At 36.9% G+C, this 21,762-nt stretch overlaps 1 protein-coding gene across 2 annotated transcripts; it reads left to right on the plus strand.

Moving 5' to 3' along the window:
* Window positions 1-1,574: 1,574 nt before the first annotated feature.
* On the plus strand, window positions 1,575-21,617 carry LOC121330882 (formin-binding protein 1-like). 2 transcript variants are annotated; one of them, XM_041277790.1, is made up of 12 exons: window positions 1,575-2,883; window positions 3,857-3,919; window positions 5,428-5,532; window positions 5,881-6,009; window positions 7,039-7,185; window positions 8,487-8,690; window positions 13,232-13,341; window positions 14,829-14,961; window positions 15,722-15,822; window positions 16,842-16,984; window positions 20,190-20,348; window positions 21,256-21,617. In XM_041277790.1, the coding sequence occupies exons 1-12, from the start codon at window positions 2,818-2,820 to the stop codon at window positions 21,261-21,263; spliced, it is 1,368 nt and encodes a 455-aa protein (XP_041133724.1). In that variant the 5' UTR covers window positions 1,575-2,817; the 3' UTR covers window positions 21,264-21,617. The 2 variants fall into 2 exon arrangements, with proteins under 2 accessions (XP_041133724.1, XP_041133723.1); XM_041277789.1 differs by having other exon boundaries at window positions 1,576-2,883; window positions 20,190-21,617.
* Window positions 21,618-21,762: the final 145 nt, after the last annotated feature.

Below are 21,762 nucleotides of genomic sequence, written 5' to 3' on the forward strand. Positions count from 1 at the left end.
AGAATTCAGAATTAAAAAGATACCCTGCGAATGAAACCAGTGCCTATTATAAACATCATACATTCTGCAGTGTTACTTGCCTCCATTTACAAGGTCATTTTAAGCAGCGCCATAATATGAACGATTAAAATGAGGGTATGCTGTACGTAAGATGCATGTCTGTCTCCAGTGATACCAGCTCTGCATTTATTCCAAACATCAAATTCATCAGAGATGTACTTATTCTAGATATACATTTACAGTTGTAGTTTGTACAGTATCTTATCTGGTATGCAACTGGCATGTGCCGTGATACCAGAAAAAGGCTTTTTGAATTTCGCCTCCAGTGGTACAGTGGCAACCAGAGCATGGTATGCAGTTCTAGTGTTCTAAATGTGTTTATTTTTTACTTGGACTCCCAAAGCTTTTAGAGAATTTTAATAATAGGCTGAAGAGGGAGTTTCTGCTGAAGAACATCGAACATTTCAGATCACTCATGTAATTGTTTTGAAACTCTTTCCTGTTCACCGGGGAGTCAGGGGAAGGGAGAGTGTGGATTTTAATTAGCAAGCACATAGTAAACAGACTTCTGTCCTGTTTTTACAAACTGTACTATTTTGCTACTAAGCTTGTAAATCAGTATTCACTTGAGCTAATTCTGAGTCACTCCTTGTTGCTTTCTCAACAGGGAGCTAGTCTAAAAAAAAAAAAAAAAAAAAAAAATTTTGAGATTTAATTACACATTGACTTCTGTATTTGATGGAGCATTAAATTCCATTTGAATTCTACTGCAAGTGGGCAGCATGGACCAAATGTTTATACAAGACAGATACTTTTGCTTTCCCATGCATAGCTTATCGATTTTGTCCACTGAAAAAGACTCAAGGAACATCCGTGGCCCTAGGAGCAGCTACACATAAACTGAACGTCACTAGAGCTGGAACATTGACTTCCTTTGCACACACAAAGGACTCTTGTTAGTTTGGATAGTGTTTTAAATGAATAACACTAGTGAAATGTAAATAGTTTTAATATTTTTATACTTAAGAGAAAATTGAGAGACTTGTTATATTAACAAACCAAACATTTAGGTTTAGGAACTGTTTAAAAACTACATATCCCAGGTGCATCCAGCACAGGTTCGATCCCAGGAGCATCGTGAGGAAACAGTCATCAGGTTATTGATAGAAGCGTTACAGTTATATTTGCTCCTGAAACCTTTTTCAGTGGATGAATCCAATAACCTGCTGCACTCACACTCACACTCACACTCACACACACACACTGCTTCTGTTTTGCTTAGGTTTTCATTCTCTTCCAAAGTAATTAATTTGTTATCTGAACTCCCTCTATAGTTGGATTAGTTCATTCGGGAGTTAACAAATTAGATCTGCCTGATCTCATTTTCTTTTTCTCGCATTCCTCTTTCTACCTACACACCTGACGTCACACCTAAGGTCGGTCAAAAGCACGGTCCTAATCACACCCATTAACAGACTGATCATAATAATGGGTGTTGTTTACACCTCTCTCTCTCATAAAAGGGTGAAGTTTACAGCCGTAGCTAAATCATCTATGACTTCAAAACTCTGTCAACATTCCAGGGTACAACTATAAGAAAGTCCAGATGATGAACATTTCGGCTAGCAGTGCCTTCATCAGCATACAGATTTATTAATATTTAATTAATACACTGAAGAGGGTACTAACCAAAATGTTTTTCTACTTGACTTCGTTTTATCTTCTGTTGTTGTGTTTTGAAGTTATGGAGGGATCAGTGGCCTGGTAAAACCACCATGATGCTAAAGTATTGTCTGGTTTAATTTATTTTTTGGAGAGGGCACTCTTGAAATACCAGCACATGATTTACACAGAGAGTAAGAACAGTAATGTTTTATATATTTAGGTCTTCTCTGTACTAAATCTCTTCTAATGGTGTTATACAAAATGTACAGGCGATGGAGTGATTTGCTTCTGTGGTATGATGTTTATGTTCAGCTGCAAGTTATTTAAAACAATTTTGTATTATGTAATTCTTACGTAAGTCAACACTACAGAAACAGTTTGTACTTTAGAGAAACAATCCTTTAAAAAATACATTTGCAGCTCTACCCATTCAATTCCATTGCTAAATAAATAAAAAAAATAAAGTGCAATTGGCAGGAAATGTAATTTGCATCCACTGGAACAGAAAATAAACTCAATCTAAAGAAGGTTAACTGTGATGAATTATACCCACACAAAGTTTCTGTTTTAATAGTTAAATGTATACTGAAGGTACAACATTATGAATCTACCAGTTGTCCATCTTTGGTCCAATCATCTCAAAAATCTAATCGGAACACCTTTTTTATATGAAGGATTATCACTCTGTAAAATGTAAAATAAATTCTTTCAGGCATTTAGGAGCAACCATGGTATTGAAAAAAGATGGTTGCCATACACTCATTGGATATGAGCTCAAAGTCAAGGCCATTCAACAGGTTCAGCAGTGATGGTTGTTTAAACCTTCCTAGTTTTAAGTCAATACAACAACTAGTCCCTGGGTTCCAGAGATTGCTCTTGGGACTGCTCCCTGTGAAAACTTCTTGTATTGGTTATTGCTGTCCTATTTCTGTCCTTTTAGCAGCTGACCACTTACTGAACTGCTGCATGTGAGTTTGTAGTGCTGTCCCCTACTGTATGTCACACATGTAATAATGACACCCCACAGTTATCTCATGCCACTGTGTAACGCCTGCTGCTTCCCTCTGCAGGTTTACCACGTGTCTGTCTTTCTATACAATCCTCAACGAGCTCAACGACTATGCAGGGCAGCGGGAGGTGGTGGCGGAGGAGATGGGGCGCCGAGTGTATGGGGAGCTCATGCGCTACACTCATGAGCTCAAGTCAGAAAGGAAAGTCGTAAGTGAATTTACACGTTTTATTTTGCTGTGAAGATCAGTGTACAGTACAGGGAGTCTCATTTTAAAGGTGCTTACGTTTTTAGATTTGTTTTTGGATTACAAAAACAATAGAATCTGATTGGAAGGCATTACCATCTCAAATTGACCACGTTGGTAGGGTAGGTACTGTGCCGTATAGACAAGCTACCAAGGTTATCAGGCTTTTATTGCAATTTAGAAAGTGTTATATAGTGCCTTTTTATTGTTTTTCTTTAAAAAATGCATCTCAACTATTTACAATAGCTTTCCTTTCATTTCTTGTTTTTGTTTAAATATAGACATTCCTTTAGGCCATGTATTGCCTAAAGCGGATCCTCCTGATTGATGGTTGAAAGTTTTAAGGTTTCTGATACTACTATATATAGGGGTATTGTTTCAGGAGTAATCCATAGGTTGAATTTGTTACATGTTGTTTAAATTACATATTAAAAAGAAAAAAAAAAATGCATTTATTGAAATTTTAGAGCTTCATTTCAATGGTTTTTTTTAGGGCAGACTGTTACTACCAGTTCATATAGATATATAATATGAGGTTTAATCTATTTGTTTACGTGCTAGGATTAATTGATTTTTGAAAAGAAAAGATCTCATCAAACCCCCTTTGTACTAAATGTTTATCCATTTCCATAAATGTTTGGTCTTACTAGCAAGGTCTTTATTCTCCTGGTCTGAGTTCATATTCTCTGTCTGTCTCCAGTGTTAGACATCAGTAATGAAACTAGTTAATGAAAGACACGTACACTCTTATGGACATCCAAGGTTTTCATTTAAAATATACATTGTACAGTGTCTATGCGTATCTGAATAATATAGATTACAATTGTATATATCTTGTGCGGTGGGTGGGGGGTGGGGGTAGAATAAATTATTGATTTACTGTTTTGTAAAATGAAACCAGTTAAATGCCCAGTTTTCCTATCTTTCTTCTACAGCATCTTCAGGAGGGAAGGAAAGCCCAACAGTATCTCGATCAGTGCTGGAAACAGATGGATAATGTACGTTTTTTTACTTATTAAATGGAAGCCCCTGCACAGTGGAGTGCTGCTGCTGCTGATTAAAGCTGCAGCCTGATGTCCTGAGGCAGCTATGGCTGCAGTCTTTGGTGTCTGCATGGAATAAATGACTGGCATGTGCAGAGTCTCAGCTCTTTTACAGCAGATTTCAGTCAGGCCTCCAAGCTGGGAGGGGGATTTTACTTGACTAAGGCATTGGTGTGTTGTTTGAGGAGAGTAAATAAGTGGTTTGATTTTAAAATTACCTGCAGTACCTTCTCTTAAAGACAAAGCTCTGTAAGATGGGAATTTGTCCTGCAAGTGAATATTGTACAGTGGAAGTTGATTCATCTTTTAATGGAACTACCACAGGGTATCTTGTGCTTTTTTCATTTTTCCTACTTTGCATCCGTTTTGTAGTGCGAGTGCCATCTTTAAAACAATACCCTCTCTTAATGATTATGCCAAGTAGCATGCTGACGGCTGAAGTTGTCTAAAGATGGTGCTCACATTATCAAAGCAATAATACCTGCCAATCCAGTCATGCTGAGTCTCTTTGATTTTAAACCTGAAACAGACTGTGTCACAGAGCCCTAGAGAGGATTTCAGTGACACATAGAGGCAATACTGATTGAGGGCGTAGTCTGTTAAGAACTTGTCAATATGCATTTAAATTAAGTATGGTAGAACAAGAACCTTACAGGCTCTGAAGTTAATAGAAAATAAAACAACATAGAGGAACTGCAGTAGTGCACAGCTGGGTCCTCTTTATAACCTGAATTTATAGTAGCGCAGATAGGAGGACAGCATCAATTATTAAAATGAGCAATTTATTTGATCTTTCTTTTGCCTGCTTGCCTCTTTTCTTGAAGCATGTTTTATGTTTAGCTGACATGTCATGAGTACATCATTTTAAGTGGCTTCAGACAATATTTGGGAGATTAATGCAAAACACAGGGCAGTTTACAAGATTGTGCTGTATGTATATTCAAATTTAGCCACAGCAGACAATTAATTGAAAAGTGTCTCTTGTGTATTTGTTTTCTATTATACAGTATTACATGAATTGGCCTCATTAGTGTATTGCTGTTGTATGCATGAACCAGTTACCAAATTTAACTATTAATCTATTCATTTTTTTAGCTGGAATATCTCAATCATTAACATCACAAATTAACACATGGCAGGTTTTTTTCCCCCTAAAATAAATTTGTAAAAATTCAAAATACTGCTTAGTATGGTACTTGTCTGTCAAGAATGGAACGATTCTTGCTGTTCCGATTTTATAAAAATTAAAAGGTGCTGTAATTAGATTTTTAAAAAGTCCTTTTGAAGACATCTGATTCCAGGAAGAAAGGGTTTGATTTTTAAAAGTATTTATTTATTTATTTATTTAAGATACATGTTTGTTCTTGAAAATCTATATCTACTACAGTGAGTAAAAAAAAAAAAAAAAAAAAAAAAAATAACCATTTATATTTGTTCTTGTTGTATTTTTTTTTTCTTTGTAGAGTAAGAAAAAGTTTGAAAGAGAGTGCCGAGAAACCGAAAAGGCACAGTTAGGCTATGAAAAAATAGACAATGACCCCAATGCAACCAAAGCTGATGTGGAGAAGGTAAGATCAACGTTCTCTGCAACAATGCTGCAATTCACCACTAATTCTACCTGGTCACTTTGATCCAGTCACCAGTTTAAAAGAACCAGTGCTTTAGAAATCTTTTTTCATGTGTCTTATTAGCACTAAAAGTATTTAAAACATTTTTTTAAAAAAAGAAACAGGAACGGGGTAAAAAAATGCAGGTCTTTTAGAAAATTGTTCCATGCTATTTCTGTGATAGGTTACTGGAATTACAAGTTGCGAGTGTTTTTCAATATCCAGACTCGACTGCTATTTATGCCATATTCACATTTACATGAAATAGTAACAACATCATTGTCTTTTTTTTTTTTTTTTCCTACACAGGCTAAGGCGCAGCTACACCTACGAACACATATGGCTGACGAGAGTAAAAATGAGTACGCGGCCCAACTGCAGAACTTTAACGGGGAGCAACACAAACATTTTTATTCCGCGATTCCAATAATATTTAAGGTAAGTGTATTACCAGTTATTGATTTATTGTATGTTATTGTGGTCTATTTTAAGCATCCAAACAATGGTGTATACATTGCAGAAATGTTTCCACTGTGTTTATGTTGTGTTAAGTAATATTAATAAGAGAAACAAAAAATCAAGCTCACTGTAAGATACTTGAGGGATTATTATATAGCGTTAAAAGGCAGCACTATGTAGACACGTCACGTTAATATTCCCTATACACTACATTAGTCACCTGGTAAAAGCACAACAGTGTGGTGTTCAAGGTGAGTCATACAGTCAGAGTTGCACAGGCTGAGCAAAGTTGCTTTCATCTTCATTGGTGATTCCACAGGGAATGTCATATTGGCTCTGACGTGCCTGCCGGTTAGTGAGATCCCCCTCACTGCAGGTCTTCCTACTGGCCGGGCACCTAGTAAGATCTGCAGACCTGGCATTTTTTCTCCAGAGGCCTGTAGCTTGGTAACAGTTACTGTCGAGATCCTTATTTTTTTTTTTTATTACAAAACTGGTGGATATTGGGAATCGCCACAGTTTCAAAAGTTGGAAACAAAATGAAGAGCATCAATAAGTGTGATATAAAACAAATGTGTTCACCTTAGTGTTCCCTATTTGAATTTCGTATTGTTGTTTATTTATTTTTACTTAACAAAACGTCAGATAGTAATTATTCCAGATCATAGATTTAAATGTAAAATGTAATATCATTGATGAAAACGAATGAGAACAGTGCCAGATCCCTACTGACAAAGCCAAGCCATGCCTGATAGAACGAGAAATCTAGCATGCAGACTCTGTCAGCACTGCTCAGTGTGGGACAAGGCAGGATACAGTGGCTCAGCAACACATTAGAGGTATTCTATTAGAAGTGTTGTGGCAGAAATACAAAAGGAGCCTCATTCAAGAGTTACATAAATAGTCCAAGGCTGTTTTTAAAATTATTTGATTATAGAACTGTTTTTGTGCCTAAAGCCATCACAGTAAAATATACTTAGTGGCCCACTGTGGCTTTCTTTATTCCAGAATTTACAGGACATGGATGAAAGGAGGACCTTGAAGCTGAGTGAGAGTTACAAAGGTTTTGCAGATGTGGAGCGCAAAGTTATTCCCATCATTTCAAAGTGTCTGGAAGGGATGGTGGTTGCAGCAAAATCAGTGGATGAAAGAAGAGTAAGTAAAACTAGCAATAAAGTACAGTTAAATAACTATCACAGGGTATGATAGTATGATAATTCCTCAGTGCTCCTTGATATTTCACCTTAGTGTAGTTGTTTTAAGCTATTGAGGTCAGTTGGTAAAGGGTCCATACACATATAGTACATGATAATATATAATCCACAGAAATCATACGACTTTGGGAATCAAATGAACTGGTAAGAATCTACCGAACCTCCTGCACCCAACCTTGTTCCACCTCAGCATCCCTGCTTTTGTAGTATCCTTTCATTCTCCGCTGCCCAGCCTCTGCTACCATTTAGCAACACAAAGCAAAAAATCACAAAACCTGGTCAGGCATTACAGAACTATACAAATATCCAACCCCCTGAGGTATACAAAAACCCACCTTGGTACTTAAGCATAATCAATCAGTACTGTACGTACTTAACATTATAGAGGTTTTTGTTTGCAAGATAGTGGCTTAGTACAAGATCAGAGCATTGTATAGTCCTCTTTTCAAAGCCATTTCATCTTTCTCTTTGAAATGCGAAAAGCTTGCATAATGCATGTCCTTGTGCCAAGTGTAGCACAGTTAAACATGTCCTCTACAACTGTAAGCTGCTATATGAAGTAGTTATCATTGATTATCAGCACTTCCATTTTAGTCCATTCAGTATCCTGCCGCAAATAGCCAAATAATGACACATCACACATGATTCATTTGAGAAACTGTCACATGCTGCCAGTTTTGCATTTTGTTTGACACATTTTTCTAATTTAAAAGTTGTTTCAGTCAAAGTAGCAACATCCTGTGTTATTGCAATGCAGTATTCGTATTTCACCGTTACATTTAGTTTTTTCTTTACAACAGGCAAAGCCTCCGTTACAGCTCTAGTACGAGATCACCAGTCTCCTGGGCCTCTCTCAAGCAGACTCATGATGGTGCATGACTGTGTTGTGGTTTTATGATATATTTAAAAAGGCTCCAGACTGGCTGGTGAATTAACTAGTTTCTGCACCAATTATTCAGTTTGTAGTAAGTGTGTAAACAAATTCAAGGACTGTGCAGCATGCAACGATAAATACCGACAACGATAAATCCATAGAAGGCTAAACCTATTTATATCTAGGTGTTGACTTTAAACAGTTTTCTTGTAGATGTTATTAATAATGTTATCAAAGTACTGTTTGTGTAAGTTTATGTATTTTACACTCTACAGTTTTACAGTGCCAAGCCACGGTTTGAGCTGCAAACTTAGGATACTGAAGTCAATTTTCACCACAGTATTTTGTACTTGCTCTATTTCCACCAGGATTCCCAGATTGTGGTAGAATCCTTTAAATCTGGGTTTGAACCTCCAGTAGACTTCCCGTTCGAGGACTTCAGTCAGAATATCTACAGGACTGTTTCTGAAGGGACCATAAGCACACCCAAGACAGACTCCACCAAGGCCGACCCCAAACACACCGTTGGGAAAGCCAAGGGCAAGCTGTGGCTGTTTGGAAAGAAACCGAAGGTAGGGGTATTGATTATTTGTGTGAATCCCATATTGATACAGGTATGATTTAATTTAATGTTACTAGCTATGTTATCGTTCGTTCCCATTTCTCTTGAATATTTTTTTACTTTCTTTTTTTATTGCATTTTATACTTCAGTGTGAAATAGCCAGATACCTCAAATACTGTGTATTAATCAGGCTGTGTGACCTACAGCAAAGGTACCAGGATGCAGCAGTTTATCTGCAGCGTGGTATTTGAAATATTTGAAAAAGCTACATATCCTCTTACAAGTGGATAAGCGAAAGATTCTCAGCACGTTAAAAAGGATTACCAGTATTAATGGGGATAAAGCTAATGATAAAAAAAATAATAATTTCATACAACATTTGGCTCTTCTCCTTAATTATAATAATCATGCTGGTGTTTTTCCACATGGATTATGTATTGACTCCCTTATTACCATATATATTCTAATACAAGACAAATGCACTGGACTGTAGATAGAGCAGGGTTACCAGTTGCAGTTTAAATGATGCTGTAGGAAGATTTAACAGTATTTTTATCAAAGAAAAACATTTAGGGTGCGTATAAACTATAACCCTGACGTGTATTTTATCCAGTTCTGTGCCAGCATACAGTTTGACAGGACTGGTATAACTGTGGGAACGGTGGTCCATTCTATCAGTATCGTAGCATACATGTAGAACTGTATGTCTGTACAAGTGAATTCAGTTTTTGGTCGCGACAGTCTCTTGTTTTGTTTAAATGATCTGTTTTTTTTGGTTGGTATAGTATGTGCCTTCAGAAACTTAAGTAATTTGTTTCTAGTGTTAGAAGCCAAATTACGAGTCAAAAGGCATTGCATTTTGCCGACGGATATCAAACTGTTGCTGTTTTTCCATGGGACAGCTGATTTCATTGATAACGCCCGGAGACTTCTAGTTTCTTGCTCTGCTGACGTTTTTTTTTTTTTTTTTTTTTTTTAAAGAAAACTACCAAGATACAGATTCATTTTGTCTATTGTTTTGCGGTTTCAGCTTGAGATTGTCCCTGTGAACAGAGTGATATAATAATGGAAGGGGCAAAAATCGTCTGCCTGTTTTTAGTACAATGTTAGCCTGGTTCTTGTAGACACAGTACAGTTAGCCTGGTTCGTGTAGACACAGTTTATGAATACTAATATTTGTAATTTGTACAGTAAATTACATTTTGTATTGTCTGTTTGGTAATACATTAATACATGCTGGAATGTATGCCTTCATTTTTTTGTTTTAATTGTGTGTTTTTTTTGTCAAGGAGCTTATTTGATTTGTTTCTTTTGTCCCCCACTTCCCTCTCCCCAGTCTCCCCCCTGCTCCCCCACCCATTCCTCTCAGTCCTTCACTTTTAGTGACATACAGTCTCCCAAATTCTCCAGCGATCCTATAGCTTACTGCCTGTGTGAAATTATGACAGTAAAACCCAGGATCCCATCTTTCAGGGATCTTAAAAGAGGGGTAAGGTACTTCAGCATGCAGTTTGTGCGTTTGCTGTGGTGATCCTTTCAGTGACTAGATACTTGCTCACAAACGTTTGAGGGAAAACCTCATGTACATACTTTTAGCAGGAGATTACTCTGCAGTACCAATTAATAAACAGGGGTCTGTAAAAGATGTGAAGATCCAAAGAATTTTATCAGTTGAACACAGATTTCCTGGCTTACTTTGTTCTTATAGCTAACCCTTGTGTTAAGATTTTAAAATTGTATAACTACATGCACAATTCAACTTTTAGATTTAGACAGTCTTGTGAACATCTCCCATTCTTGATGTGTATGTAACTTTGGTGTTCTACGTTACGTGTCCAAAATGATGTTCCGAATTCCAGCCACTCCTTAAACTTTTAGTACACTTTTTATTTGGAATGGTATGCAGTACACTGTTGTGCACAAACATACTGGGGAATGACCATTTTTAAAAATAAATCTGTAAAATGACAGAATAAAATGTATTTCATTAATAAAATTAAGTTATATTGTGAACTAGCACATTCACAGAAAGTTACTGGTAATTTTAGCAAAGGCGCACTAACGAATGGCACAAGTGTCTACCTTTACTTACCAGAATGTCATTCACAACAATTTTTATGGCAAGCGACTGCAGAATTGTAATTTTCCTCATGAAAAACTGGGATCGATCACGGATCCAAACAGACAGTGCATTGTGCATTGATTGATACTGTCAAAAATGATGGTGCCATTACTGAAATCATGACATCACTACTGAGAGACAGCCATGCTAATTTATAATGCTGTGTTCTGCAAATGGAACATGTTCTCGAGACAATAAAAACAGAATGGTTTCTTTGTAACTAATTGCCAAAGGGAGTGCTTGTGTAATTGTATGTTATAGAACTACAACCTGTAATCTCTTTTCTCCCAGATTTTTTAATGAGCTATTCCAGTTGTACTGAACGTGTTCCAGTTTGACTATCATTCTTTCTTTTTTTTTGTACGTGATCCAGCTTTCAGTTCAAATCTTATGTAATTGCAAGAACAAAGCCTTTACTGCTTTACACACATAGCAGCTCTTTGGAATAAAACTGTTTCATTCTTTCTCTTTGTGTTCTGAACAATAAGTGCATGCTACAAATTTATACAGTGTGTAGGGTGCATCTTATTGTAGAAGAGATGGCATCTTGTGCAGTTTGGACAAAGCTGTGCGGTTTAGCCGCTCAAACTGTACAAAATTTTTATATCTGCCTTCAAGCATTTACCATAAAGGGAACTTTGTTACGTGTTTTAAATCACCATTCATTATTGTTTCAGCACTCGCAGATATTTGGCATGCTTAATAAAGTCACCAGCATGTTTGACCTTATTACTAGGCTCAGGCTTGATCTGAGACCTGATGAGTATTAAACATGCCAAATATCCACGAGAGCAAAAACAGTAAGAAATGAAGATGATATAATAATATGTCTTGGTGTAATGCACACTGTGACTGATCATCAAATGTATATACTCAAGTCGAAAGCACATACATACATATATATATATATATATATATATATATATATATATATATATATATATATATATATATATATATATATATATCCATTTTTGACGTGTGGTGTGTGTGTGTGGTGTGCTAGCAGTAATATAAACTAAATAATGAATGATTTTTTTTTTTTTTTTTTAATGAACAAAACTGTTTGATATTCATAAAGCTGTTCCAGACAAACTATGCACAGTGAGACACTTCAGATCAGTGACCTTTTAATCTGCAATGCCATCAGTCACTATTTTTGATTAAGATAACTGAACCTGTTACACAGAGCAATCAAGTTAAGAGGAACGACCCTTGTGATTTATGAATGCTGATGATTTTCTTTTCGGCATCCTCTTAAACAGAGCAGACGTTGCTTGTGTTCCCCATAGCTGGCACATTCTAGACGCTAATCCTAATAATGTCTGGTCCAGCTGGGGACTGTGACACTTGCATACCCAGGGCCCAGATATAAACCATAGGGCGGGGATCAGTCCTCCCACAAGGCTGTACCCCTGTCTGCAGGAGCCACCTTATAACCATTATCTAATTAAACAAATGCTGTCTGCTGGTTACTCATTACCATCAAGTGGCTGAGCACAACACCTCTTTTTAAAGTTGTCTGATACAAACGCATCCTAGACTGATATATTGTCTAATTTTGAGTTTAGATTCCTCTTTGCTTTGGGTTACGTAGGGACTGCTGGTTGACCCTGTCAAGTTGTATGTGTCCTCAAGGTGACAATTAATGTCTCACAGAAAAATATTAAAAAAAAAAAAAAAAAGGAATCCTAAAATAGAGTAAGTAGCTTCAAATTTCCTAGTGTGTTAAGTGTATTTTTGTCTACAAACTGCATAATATCACAACACTCAATTAAACAGAATCTGGTGTCTCTTGCTTATTTCCTCTCTTGTCTATTTTGAACCATGCAAGTGGTCCCAGAAACAGGTAAGGCTTTTAAAAGCTGGTTTTGACAGCATGCTGTGTGTGCTGTGTTAAGATTGGAAAGTAAAATGTTGAACACTCTCAGCTGTTCATCCATTATAAACTCTTAATACATGCAGGGGTATAAATGGTAAAAATGAGAAATGCTCGATAAACACTATAAATATTGTGGAAGGCCACCCCGGGCAGTCAGAATGACCACTGTCTGTCTGTATTCAATAGTTCTGGAGTTTAGGTGGAGATCTGTAGCACAGTCTGGGGAGAATAGGGGAGTCAAATATCAGGAATCTGTGCATTCTAAAAATTAGGATTTTTTAAAAAACATTTTAAACACTATATGGTTTTATGTTTAACTCTGTGTACAGGTAGCATTTTAAACCTGGCTGCCATGTAACAACATCCTCAAATTCCTTTAATGTTGAGCGTCTTGTGAATCTCATTTTCTGTTTGCTGTAATGAGCTGTTATATTAGACTGCATTAACAGATTTCCTGGATGCAGTGTTTCTTTCCAGCATTACCATCGCGGTTACCTGGTTGTGCTGAAGCAAGACTCCTTCATTGCTTTGAAATATTTCTTTCAGGGTCCAGCGGTAGAAGATTTTAGCCACCTGCCTCCTGAGCAGCGACGCAAGAAGCTTCAGCAGAGGATTGATGAGCTCAGCAGAGAACTGCAGAAAGAAGTGGACCAGAGGTGATCTTTAACACTTTTATTCATAAAGGGATGTTTTATGATCCAGCCCTGATAAGAATATATGTGTGAACTGTCACTGTGTCTAATCTATCCTCTGTAAAAGTGACAATTTATAGAATATATGTGTGAATCATGCCTATATCGAATCTGTTCAAGTGATAACCTTTTAAAACTATAATACTGAAAGTTATGTTTGTTTTCTATGGTGTCTCTCGTTAAATATCTTAATCTTGCCTGTATTGCTGCATATTTAACTCCACAATTATTAAAGTGTCTAGTAGACAACACATAAACATGCAGCATTATTATTGCTTGGAGAAAGAACAATGAGGGTAAAAAATGTAATGAAATAATGTTTAAATGTCTTTGTACAGTAGAAGCAGCTAATCAGAATTTGAAATATACTCTTAAAGTTTTTGTTTTAAAAGCGTAGCACACACACTTGCTATTTAACCCTATACTATATAAACAACCGTTTGTATCCCCTGCACCTAATTAAACATCCAGCTCGCTGGGTAAAATGCAACAAACACAGTGATTTTGAAATAATTGAAAGTTTGCACCATTTAGTAACATAGTGGGTGCAGATGGGAACCAGTTGTTTTTGTACAACATACATATTGTTATAACTCTTTCAGATAAAATCGGGGGAGATCTTTGCACTTCATTCAAACCCAGGTTTATTGCTGAAAAACTGTTACTTTACCCGGTATTGCGGTTATAAAAGATCAAATGATCAGGGCACACTTTTTAGAGATGGTCAGGAATTGAACCACACCCCAAGATGGAAAACGTACTAACTTTCTGTTGACTTCAGTGCATTACGCTATGTAACACAATTTTTGTTCCTGGGTAGTAAGTGTTATTTCCTAATTGCTTATGCCTCAAAAGTATAGAAAATGGCTATTATTCCCCACAAACTTTGCTTTGTGACCAGGACAGTGATATTTCAAAATATCACTATTTCCAATGGGAAAACGGGCAAATGTGTGTCTTTTCGTTCACATAGTCAGAAAAAAACAACATATGAATCCAAATTAACATGTATTTATACTAAAGTAATACAAAAATGACTACAAAAGATTTAGAAGTGTAAATTTTGACTGTAAATACAGTATAGTCATAAATCCCGAAAAACTACTCACTTCTAAATCTTTTGTGGTCATTTTTGTATTACTTTAGTATAAATACATGTTAATTTGGATTCATATATTGTTTTTTTCTGACTATGTGAACGAAAAGACACACATTTGCCCGTTTTCCCATTGGAAATAGTGATATTTTGAAATATCACTGTCCTGGTCACAAAAGCAAAGTTTGTGGGGAATAATAGCCATTTTCTATACTTTTGAGGCATAAGCAATTAGGAAATAACACTTACTACCCAGGAACCAAAAAAAAAAAAAAAAAAAATTGTTACACGGTGTTATTGACCAGTGTTTTGGGTGTTTGACGTTTACTGTTTAATTATTATTTTTTTATTATAGAGATGCACTGAACAAAATGAAAGACGTCTATGAAAAGAATCCACAGATGGGTGACCCAGGAAGTTTGCAACCCAAAATCGCAGAGACGATGAACAACATGGAACGTCTCCGCATGGAGATCCAGAAGAACGAGGTAACAAAACAACATGCAAAGAATGGGTGATAAATGGATAATTGGTGATTTGTAAGTAGTCTTGTGTAAAGGAAGGAATGAATACAGTAATTACAGATCTAACCATTTGTTTCCTACTTGTAATCAATATATATTGCAAAGCTAATAAACGTGGTGCCGCATATACACTGTGCACCCCATTCGCAAAGCAGTTATTTGGGTGATAAATCTGTTACAGTCTTGGGCTGGCTTCTTTATCAGCTTCTGTGTTTTATCATTCATAACGACTTGATTTAAATAACTCAGTTAAGGCTTTATATCTAGTGGATTGAGTCAGTAAAACAGAAAATCGTCTGATAGGAAATTATTTTAATTTGTGTCATGTTTGTCATGAATTTAACAGACTGAAAAGAATTGAAACACTGAAACGTTGTTAACCGATGTGATCACTGTAGTGCCAGTGCCACCTTGTGGATGTGCTGTGCAAATGTTTTAATACATTGAATTAATTTTAGATGTTAGTTATGCGTGATTGCTGAATTATATTTTAAAATGTGCATTTATTCCGAAAAGGCTACTGTTATACAACTAATTAAGGTGAACAAAAAAGATCTTCAGTTTAACAGTAGAAAGATTGTAAAGTACTGGTTCAGAAAGATGGCATTATGGTTACGGTAGAACACCTTTTTTAATAGCGTTCAAAACGATTCCCTTAGGTAAAGGGTTTGCAGATTGCACATAAATTGTAAAGGTGTGATTTCCATGGCTATGCTGATTGCAGGCATGGCTCACTGAAGTTGAAGGAAAACCAGGAGTTAGAGGTGACCGGCGACCCAGTGCAGACGTTAATCACCATCACCACACTCCACATGGAAGAGAGAGGTAAGGCCAGTACAGTAAGCAAGTGCAATGCCTGCCTTCCATATTAGAATCTACTGTAGGTGTTGCACTGATATTTTGTAACATTAATGTCCGACACAGCAGCTAGACAATTGACTGCAATGGGTCTTGGGTGTCCTGAGCCAGTTAGTTATCTACAGGTTATGACTTCTGCAGGAGATAGTGATGCTTTATACACAAAACAGATGTTTTTATGTATGCAGACGTTTTTTGATTGTGTTTTTAGATTAAATTTTGGGCAGGTTTAGAGTTAGTTTTTAGAGGGAATCTACCGCAGGATTAAGATTGCTCTACTCTGGACGTAATAGGCTGAGAGAGTCTGTGAGGTTTATAATGCTGTCTAGCACATGCCTAGAAATATGTTATCTTCAGATTATTAGCCACAATGCTGTACGAACGATAGATTGAGTTTAACTTGTGTTTCTGTGTCCACTTAGAAACATGCTTGTCTGTAGTTTCAGATCTGCTCAGGATAGGTTAGTTGGACTATTTTGGGAGCTATTTGTCAGAATTACAGTATTGTATATTCTATGGCTTTAATACTGACACTGTCCTCCATTATATGACTCAAGCATGAGTGAAAATATTAAAAAGTAGTATTAAAGACATTCAGATATATCGACAACTTCTTTCTTTCTTTGATTCTGACACTGCAGGGGGTCTTGTTCACTGTCATTGTCAGTATGTCCTTCACTTAATTACATATCCATTAGCTGTATTACAGATTCACACTGATCACTGGATTGTAACCATGGAAACTCATTTATTGTTCCTCTATTTAAACACCAATATAGCTTATCTTCTGAATATTCATGGAAATGATCGCTGGCCAATTCAGCAATGAAGGCACACATATACTATATATAATATACTGTATGTGTATGTGAGACTGTGAAATATATATTATTTAGGACTGGCTTTTCATGAAGACCATAGCCAGTTCTTTCTTTCCCTGTGCATTCATAATGTCATTAATGCTTGTGGGTTTGTCTCTGCTGCAGTCCTGAAGGCAGCTACAATGAGGATGCTCCCCAAGAGAACAGGGGACCCCCTCAGCCGGACCCTCATGAGTTTGATGACGAATTTGATGACGATGACCCACTGCCTGCAGTTGGACACTGCAAAGCACTCTATTCATTTGATGGTAGGAAATGAAATTCATTACACTTGACTTCTCTAAGGTGCTTTTTTAATGTATGCAATTGGTTCCTTTCTCATCCCCAATGTGGATCTCACCTACCATCTGAGGGTGTCAGAATCCAGGTCATGTTGACCAGCTTTTGACCAACATAGGTTTATGATCATTTATTTAAATCGCTAAAATGGTACAACATATTTTTAAGCAGAGAAATACACTAAAGTGACCCACCACTATCTAAACAGTTAGGCATGAAGATCTGCCTAGACGATTTAGTGAAGGCTATATCTTGGGAACCACTTGCCCAGTTTGGCTGAAACTATGCATGGACATTTGTTATAATTTTCTACATGCTAGGACATGGGGATCTACATTTCTGTGGTAATAAAACCTGTGGGGGGTGTGTGTGTCTATGTATCCTTGGTAGACAGTATGTACAGTACACTGCTGTCTAGTTTCTGTTTTTACCCTCACTATCTTACCCCGGTGTCCGCTATGTGGTGTGAAATAAAGGCCTGGGGCCGTATTCTTGAAAGTCTTCTTAGGACAAAACTTAGTTTATAAGAAAATAGTTAAGATCTGCCTAAGATTTAAGTTAAATTATTTATTAAACTATCCATTTCTTTATTAAACTATCCAAAAATGTTAATATGTACAGTGCCTATAGAAATTCTACACCCCCTTGAACTTTTTTCACATCTTATTGTGTCAGTGCCTCAGAGTTTCATGCATTTGAGGATTTTTTTTCCAGTTATCTACACACCATACTCCACGCTGTTAAGGGGAAAAACGTTTTTATTGGGAAAAAATATATATATATTAAATACAAAACTGAAAGATCATAATTGGGTAAGTCTCCACCCCTCTGAGTAAATACTTGGAGGAAGCACCTTTGGCAGCAATTATAGCTGTGAGTCTGTTGGGATAGGTCTCTACCAACTTTGCACACCCAGATTTGGCAATGTTTGACCATTCTTCTTCACAAAACTGTTCAAGCTCTGTCAAGTTTTGGGGAGCGTTGATGGACAGCAATCTTCAAGTCATCCCATAAATTATCGATTGGATTTAGGTCGGGGCTCTCACTGGGCCACTCAAGGACATTTACGTTTTTGTTCCTTAGCCACTCCGGTGTACCTTTGGCTGTGTGCTTTGGGTCATTGTCATGCTGAAAGGTGAACTTCTGTCCCAGTTTCAGCTTTCTTGAAGAGGGCAACAGGTTTTTCTCAAGGGCTTCCCTGTACTTTGCTCCATTCATTTTCCCTTCTATCCTGAGAAGTGCCCCAGTCCATGCCGATGAGAAACATCCCCATAACATGATGCTGCCACCACCATTCTTCACAGTAGGGATGGTGTTCTCTGGGTAATGCGTTGTGTTGGGTTTGCGCTAAACATAACGCTTTGCATTTAGGCCAAAAAGTTCCATTTTAGTTTCGTCAGACCACAAAACTTTTTGCCACTTGGCTACAGAATCTCCTGAGTGTTGTTTTTTTTTTTTTCATACTTCAAGCGGGATTCAAGGTGGGCTTTCTTGAGTAATGGCTTCCTTCTTGCCACCCTACCATACAAGCCAGATTTGTGGAGTGCTTGAGATATTGTTGTCACATGCACACTTTGACCAGTCTTGGCCGTAAAAGCCTGTAGCTCTTGCAAAGTTGCCATTGGCCTCTTGGTAGCCTCTCTGATCAGTCTCCTTCTTGCTCGGTCATCCAGTTTGGAGGGACAGACTGATCTAGGCAGGGTCTTGGTGGTGCCGTACACCTTCCACTTCTTCTTAATTGTCTTGACCTTGCTCCAAAGGATATTCAAGGCCTTTGATATTTTTTTATCTCCTGATCTGTGCCTTTCAACAACTTTGTCGCTGAGTTCTTTTGAAAGCGCCTTGGTGCTCATGGTTGAGTTTTTGCCGAATTTATCCTGAAATCATGTGAATCACTACAATTTAACACAGGTGGAGGCCACATAACTTGGTGTGTGATTTTGAAGGCGATTGGTTATACCTGAGCTAATGTAGGATTGCTATTACAAGGTGGGTGGACACTTATCCAACCAAGCTATTTCAGTTTTTATTTTTAATTAGTTTTCTACAAATTTCTTGAATATTTTTTTCACTTGGAAGTGGGGTAGGATGTGCAGGTAAATGCACATCCTGTAAGGCAGGCTATAAGGCAGCAAAAGGTAAAAATTTTGGAAAGGGGTGTAGACTTTCTATAGGCACTGTATTTCTTCTACATACCTATTTTAAGACAAGGGTTTATTATCTTAAAAGACAATTTGTAAGAAAACTGTTGAATTTTATTTTGAAGTATATCAGTTTCTTAAGTTTGTTCTTAAGACAAAAGATTAAAAAAAAAAGGTTAAGAAAATTCCTAAGGGTTTTTTGGAGAATAGCAGTTCTTAACTTTTTCTTAAGTCCAAAGTTAAGGAAAAAGTTGGATTTTAAGAAGACTTTTTTTTTTCTTAAGAACGTTTCAGAATGAGCCTCAGCCCTACAAGTTTGTGTTTTCAGATAAGCCTAACATAACACTTCTGCCAGCTATCAAGTTTTAAGCTTATTAGAAGAATGATGTGCTGGTTTCATGGGTAGTATAGAACAAGCCTGTATCCCAGACTTCATGATGTTGTCAGTGCAATGAGGCAATGGTAATATCATCTTAAAAATATTCCAACCAACACTTGACAAACTTTTTAAAAGGAAAATTGCAATTCTCCCATGTAAAATGTAGGGCGTCCTATTTCAGTATTTTCATTGCAGGTGGTCAAGTTCCAAAACAGACAGAGGTTATTATCAGTTTGTACCTCTAATTATTCAGGAATGCAAACACACCCATCAGCAGTTGTAAATAAATAAGTCATGGATAACTTTAACACACTAAATCAACATTATAGGGGACAGCATAAGCAGATAAATGTCTTAGCTAGTGCCTTTATCGGAGTACAGATCAGACTGTAAATGGATTAGTTGCTAAAAAAAATTTAACGCATGGTAGCTTTTTATGAGTACGGCACTAGCTATATATAAGCACACCTGTTGCTGTAGAGAGGCTTATACCCATGTGACCATAACTTACCTTGAAGTGGAACAGCCATAAAAAGAAACCAAACACGTGAACAGTACATTTAAAAAACCCTCTTTTGCTAAAACAATGTTGCAACACTAAAGAAACATGCAGGGCTATCCAGAATTAAACAGGATTCTTCTGTCTTTTTGCAGGTCAGAACGAAGGCACTCTGGCTATGGTCGAAGGGGAGGTTATGTACATCATTGAGGAAGACAAAGGAGACGGCTGGACACGAGCCAGAAAGCAGAACGGCGAGGAGGGCTATGTGCCAACATCTTATGTAGATATAGCACTTGAGAAAAACAGCAAAGGTGCGGTAACCTACATATAAACTCTGCAGACTCCACAGCATGCTGAAGAGACGCTGAACTAAACGCTTTAACAAAGTGAAATCCCACAGTTTTCGGTGTTCATGAACCTTATTTTCTTCTACACCATGTGAGCTCCGTAGGGTATTTAAAAAAAAAAAAAAAAAAAAAAAAAAGTCTCATAGAAGTGCTCCTGTAAAGAAATGTCATAGCAGGAAACTGTTTGTTTGAAGTGTTGAACTCTTGACTTGATTTCAGTTGCCTTGTAATGGTTGTGAATATGTATATAAGGGACCAAGATATTTTTATATCTTTTAACAATAAGAAGAAAAAAAAAACAATTAATTATTTAAACCGATAGGACTTGATTACACTTGTTTTAAGTAATGCAGTACATTTTAATCGATTTTGAATCATGCATGGCCACTGTTTTTTAAAAGATCAATAACTTCAGTTGTCCTAAGTTACTGGGATTTGTTTTGGCATTAATCAAATGGTATTGATTCTGATAAATGGGACGTTGTGTGTGTTTATATTTTTTAATTTGTTTTGCTTTAAACCAGTTCGATCATACTTAGTTTGTCATTCTTTTGTTGGTTTCCTGATTGTCCTTAAGTGTAAGCTCTTTGTAAAATTTTATGACCACATTTGTCAATTTAAGATTATTTTATACTGCACTGATGACATTAAACAGCTGGTTGCAGAGATGATATCCCATAATGCTTCAAACAGTTTTACCTCTATGTGTTAGTTCAGAAATGTATTATTTAGTGGCAGCGGGTCCCCTGACACTTCTGGAAATGGGCTTTCATGTTTTTTTTATTGCTTCCTTCGGTGTAGCTGACCCAACAGCTTCTCGTTCTTCTTGGGGGGAAGTAATTGTGTCTCTTTCTTTCCTCTTGGACTGCAGGTTCCTGAATGGATTTGTGGGTTTCTGAAACAGTCAGCGAGACATTCAAGGAAGGTTACATGCAGCTGCTTATCTCTGGGGTGGGGACTTAGGTATTAGGAGGCCAAGAGGTATAAAAGCAGGTCGTACGTTTGCATGCAGGCATCAATTTATCATTAACACGTAAGCACTGCCGTCATAGCATCATAGTGGCAGCTTTCATTGAACATCTTTCCTTTTACTCAGATGTGTGCAGCACCAATGGACACTTTTGCGAGGCTGCAATTTTTAAAGAGAAAGCCGATCATTTCAAAATCTAAAGCTTTCCAAAGAAGTCTTTGACTGTTGCAGTTTGAAAAAGTGCCACTGTTGTGCTGGTCATTTTTAATGCACGGGAAAAAAATAAAAAATTAAAAAGATATAGCACACTAACTTCGCTTTGACACCGAAGTCGACTTTTTTGTTTGTTTTTTTTTGCATATTATTTTACAGCTTTGAATGTTTGCCTGTGCCGCCCTCTTCCATGCT

Source organism: Polyodon spathula, chromosome 18, assembly GCF_017654505.1.
Source record: "Polyodon spathula isolate WHYD16114869_AA chromosome 18, ASM1765450v1, whole genome shotgun sequence".
Lineage (NCBI taxonomy): Eukaryota > Metazoa > Chordata > Actinopteri > Acipenseriformes > Polyodontidae > Polyodon > Polyodon spathula.

Coding starts and splice junctions, on each gene's coding strand:
- LOC121330882 (XM_041277789.1), top strand. CDS start 2,818: ATGGGGCGCCGAGTGTATGGGGAGCTCATGCGCTACACTCATGAGCTC. Junction 2,884..3,856: donor TCAAGTCAGAAAGGAAAGTC/GTAAGTGAATTT, acceptor TTTCTTCTACAG/CATCTTCAGGAGGGAAGGAA. Junction 16,985..20,189: donor AGCACTCTATTCATTTGATG/GTAGGAAATGAA, acceptor GTCTTTTTGCAG/GTCAGAACGAAGGCACTCTG.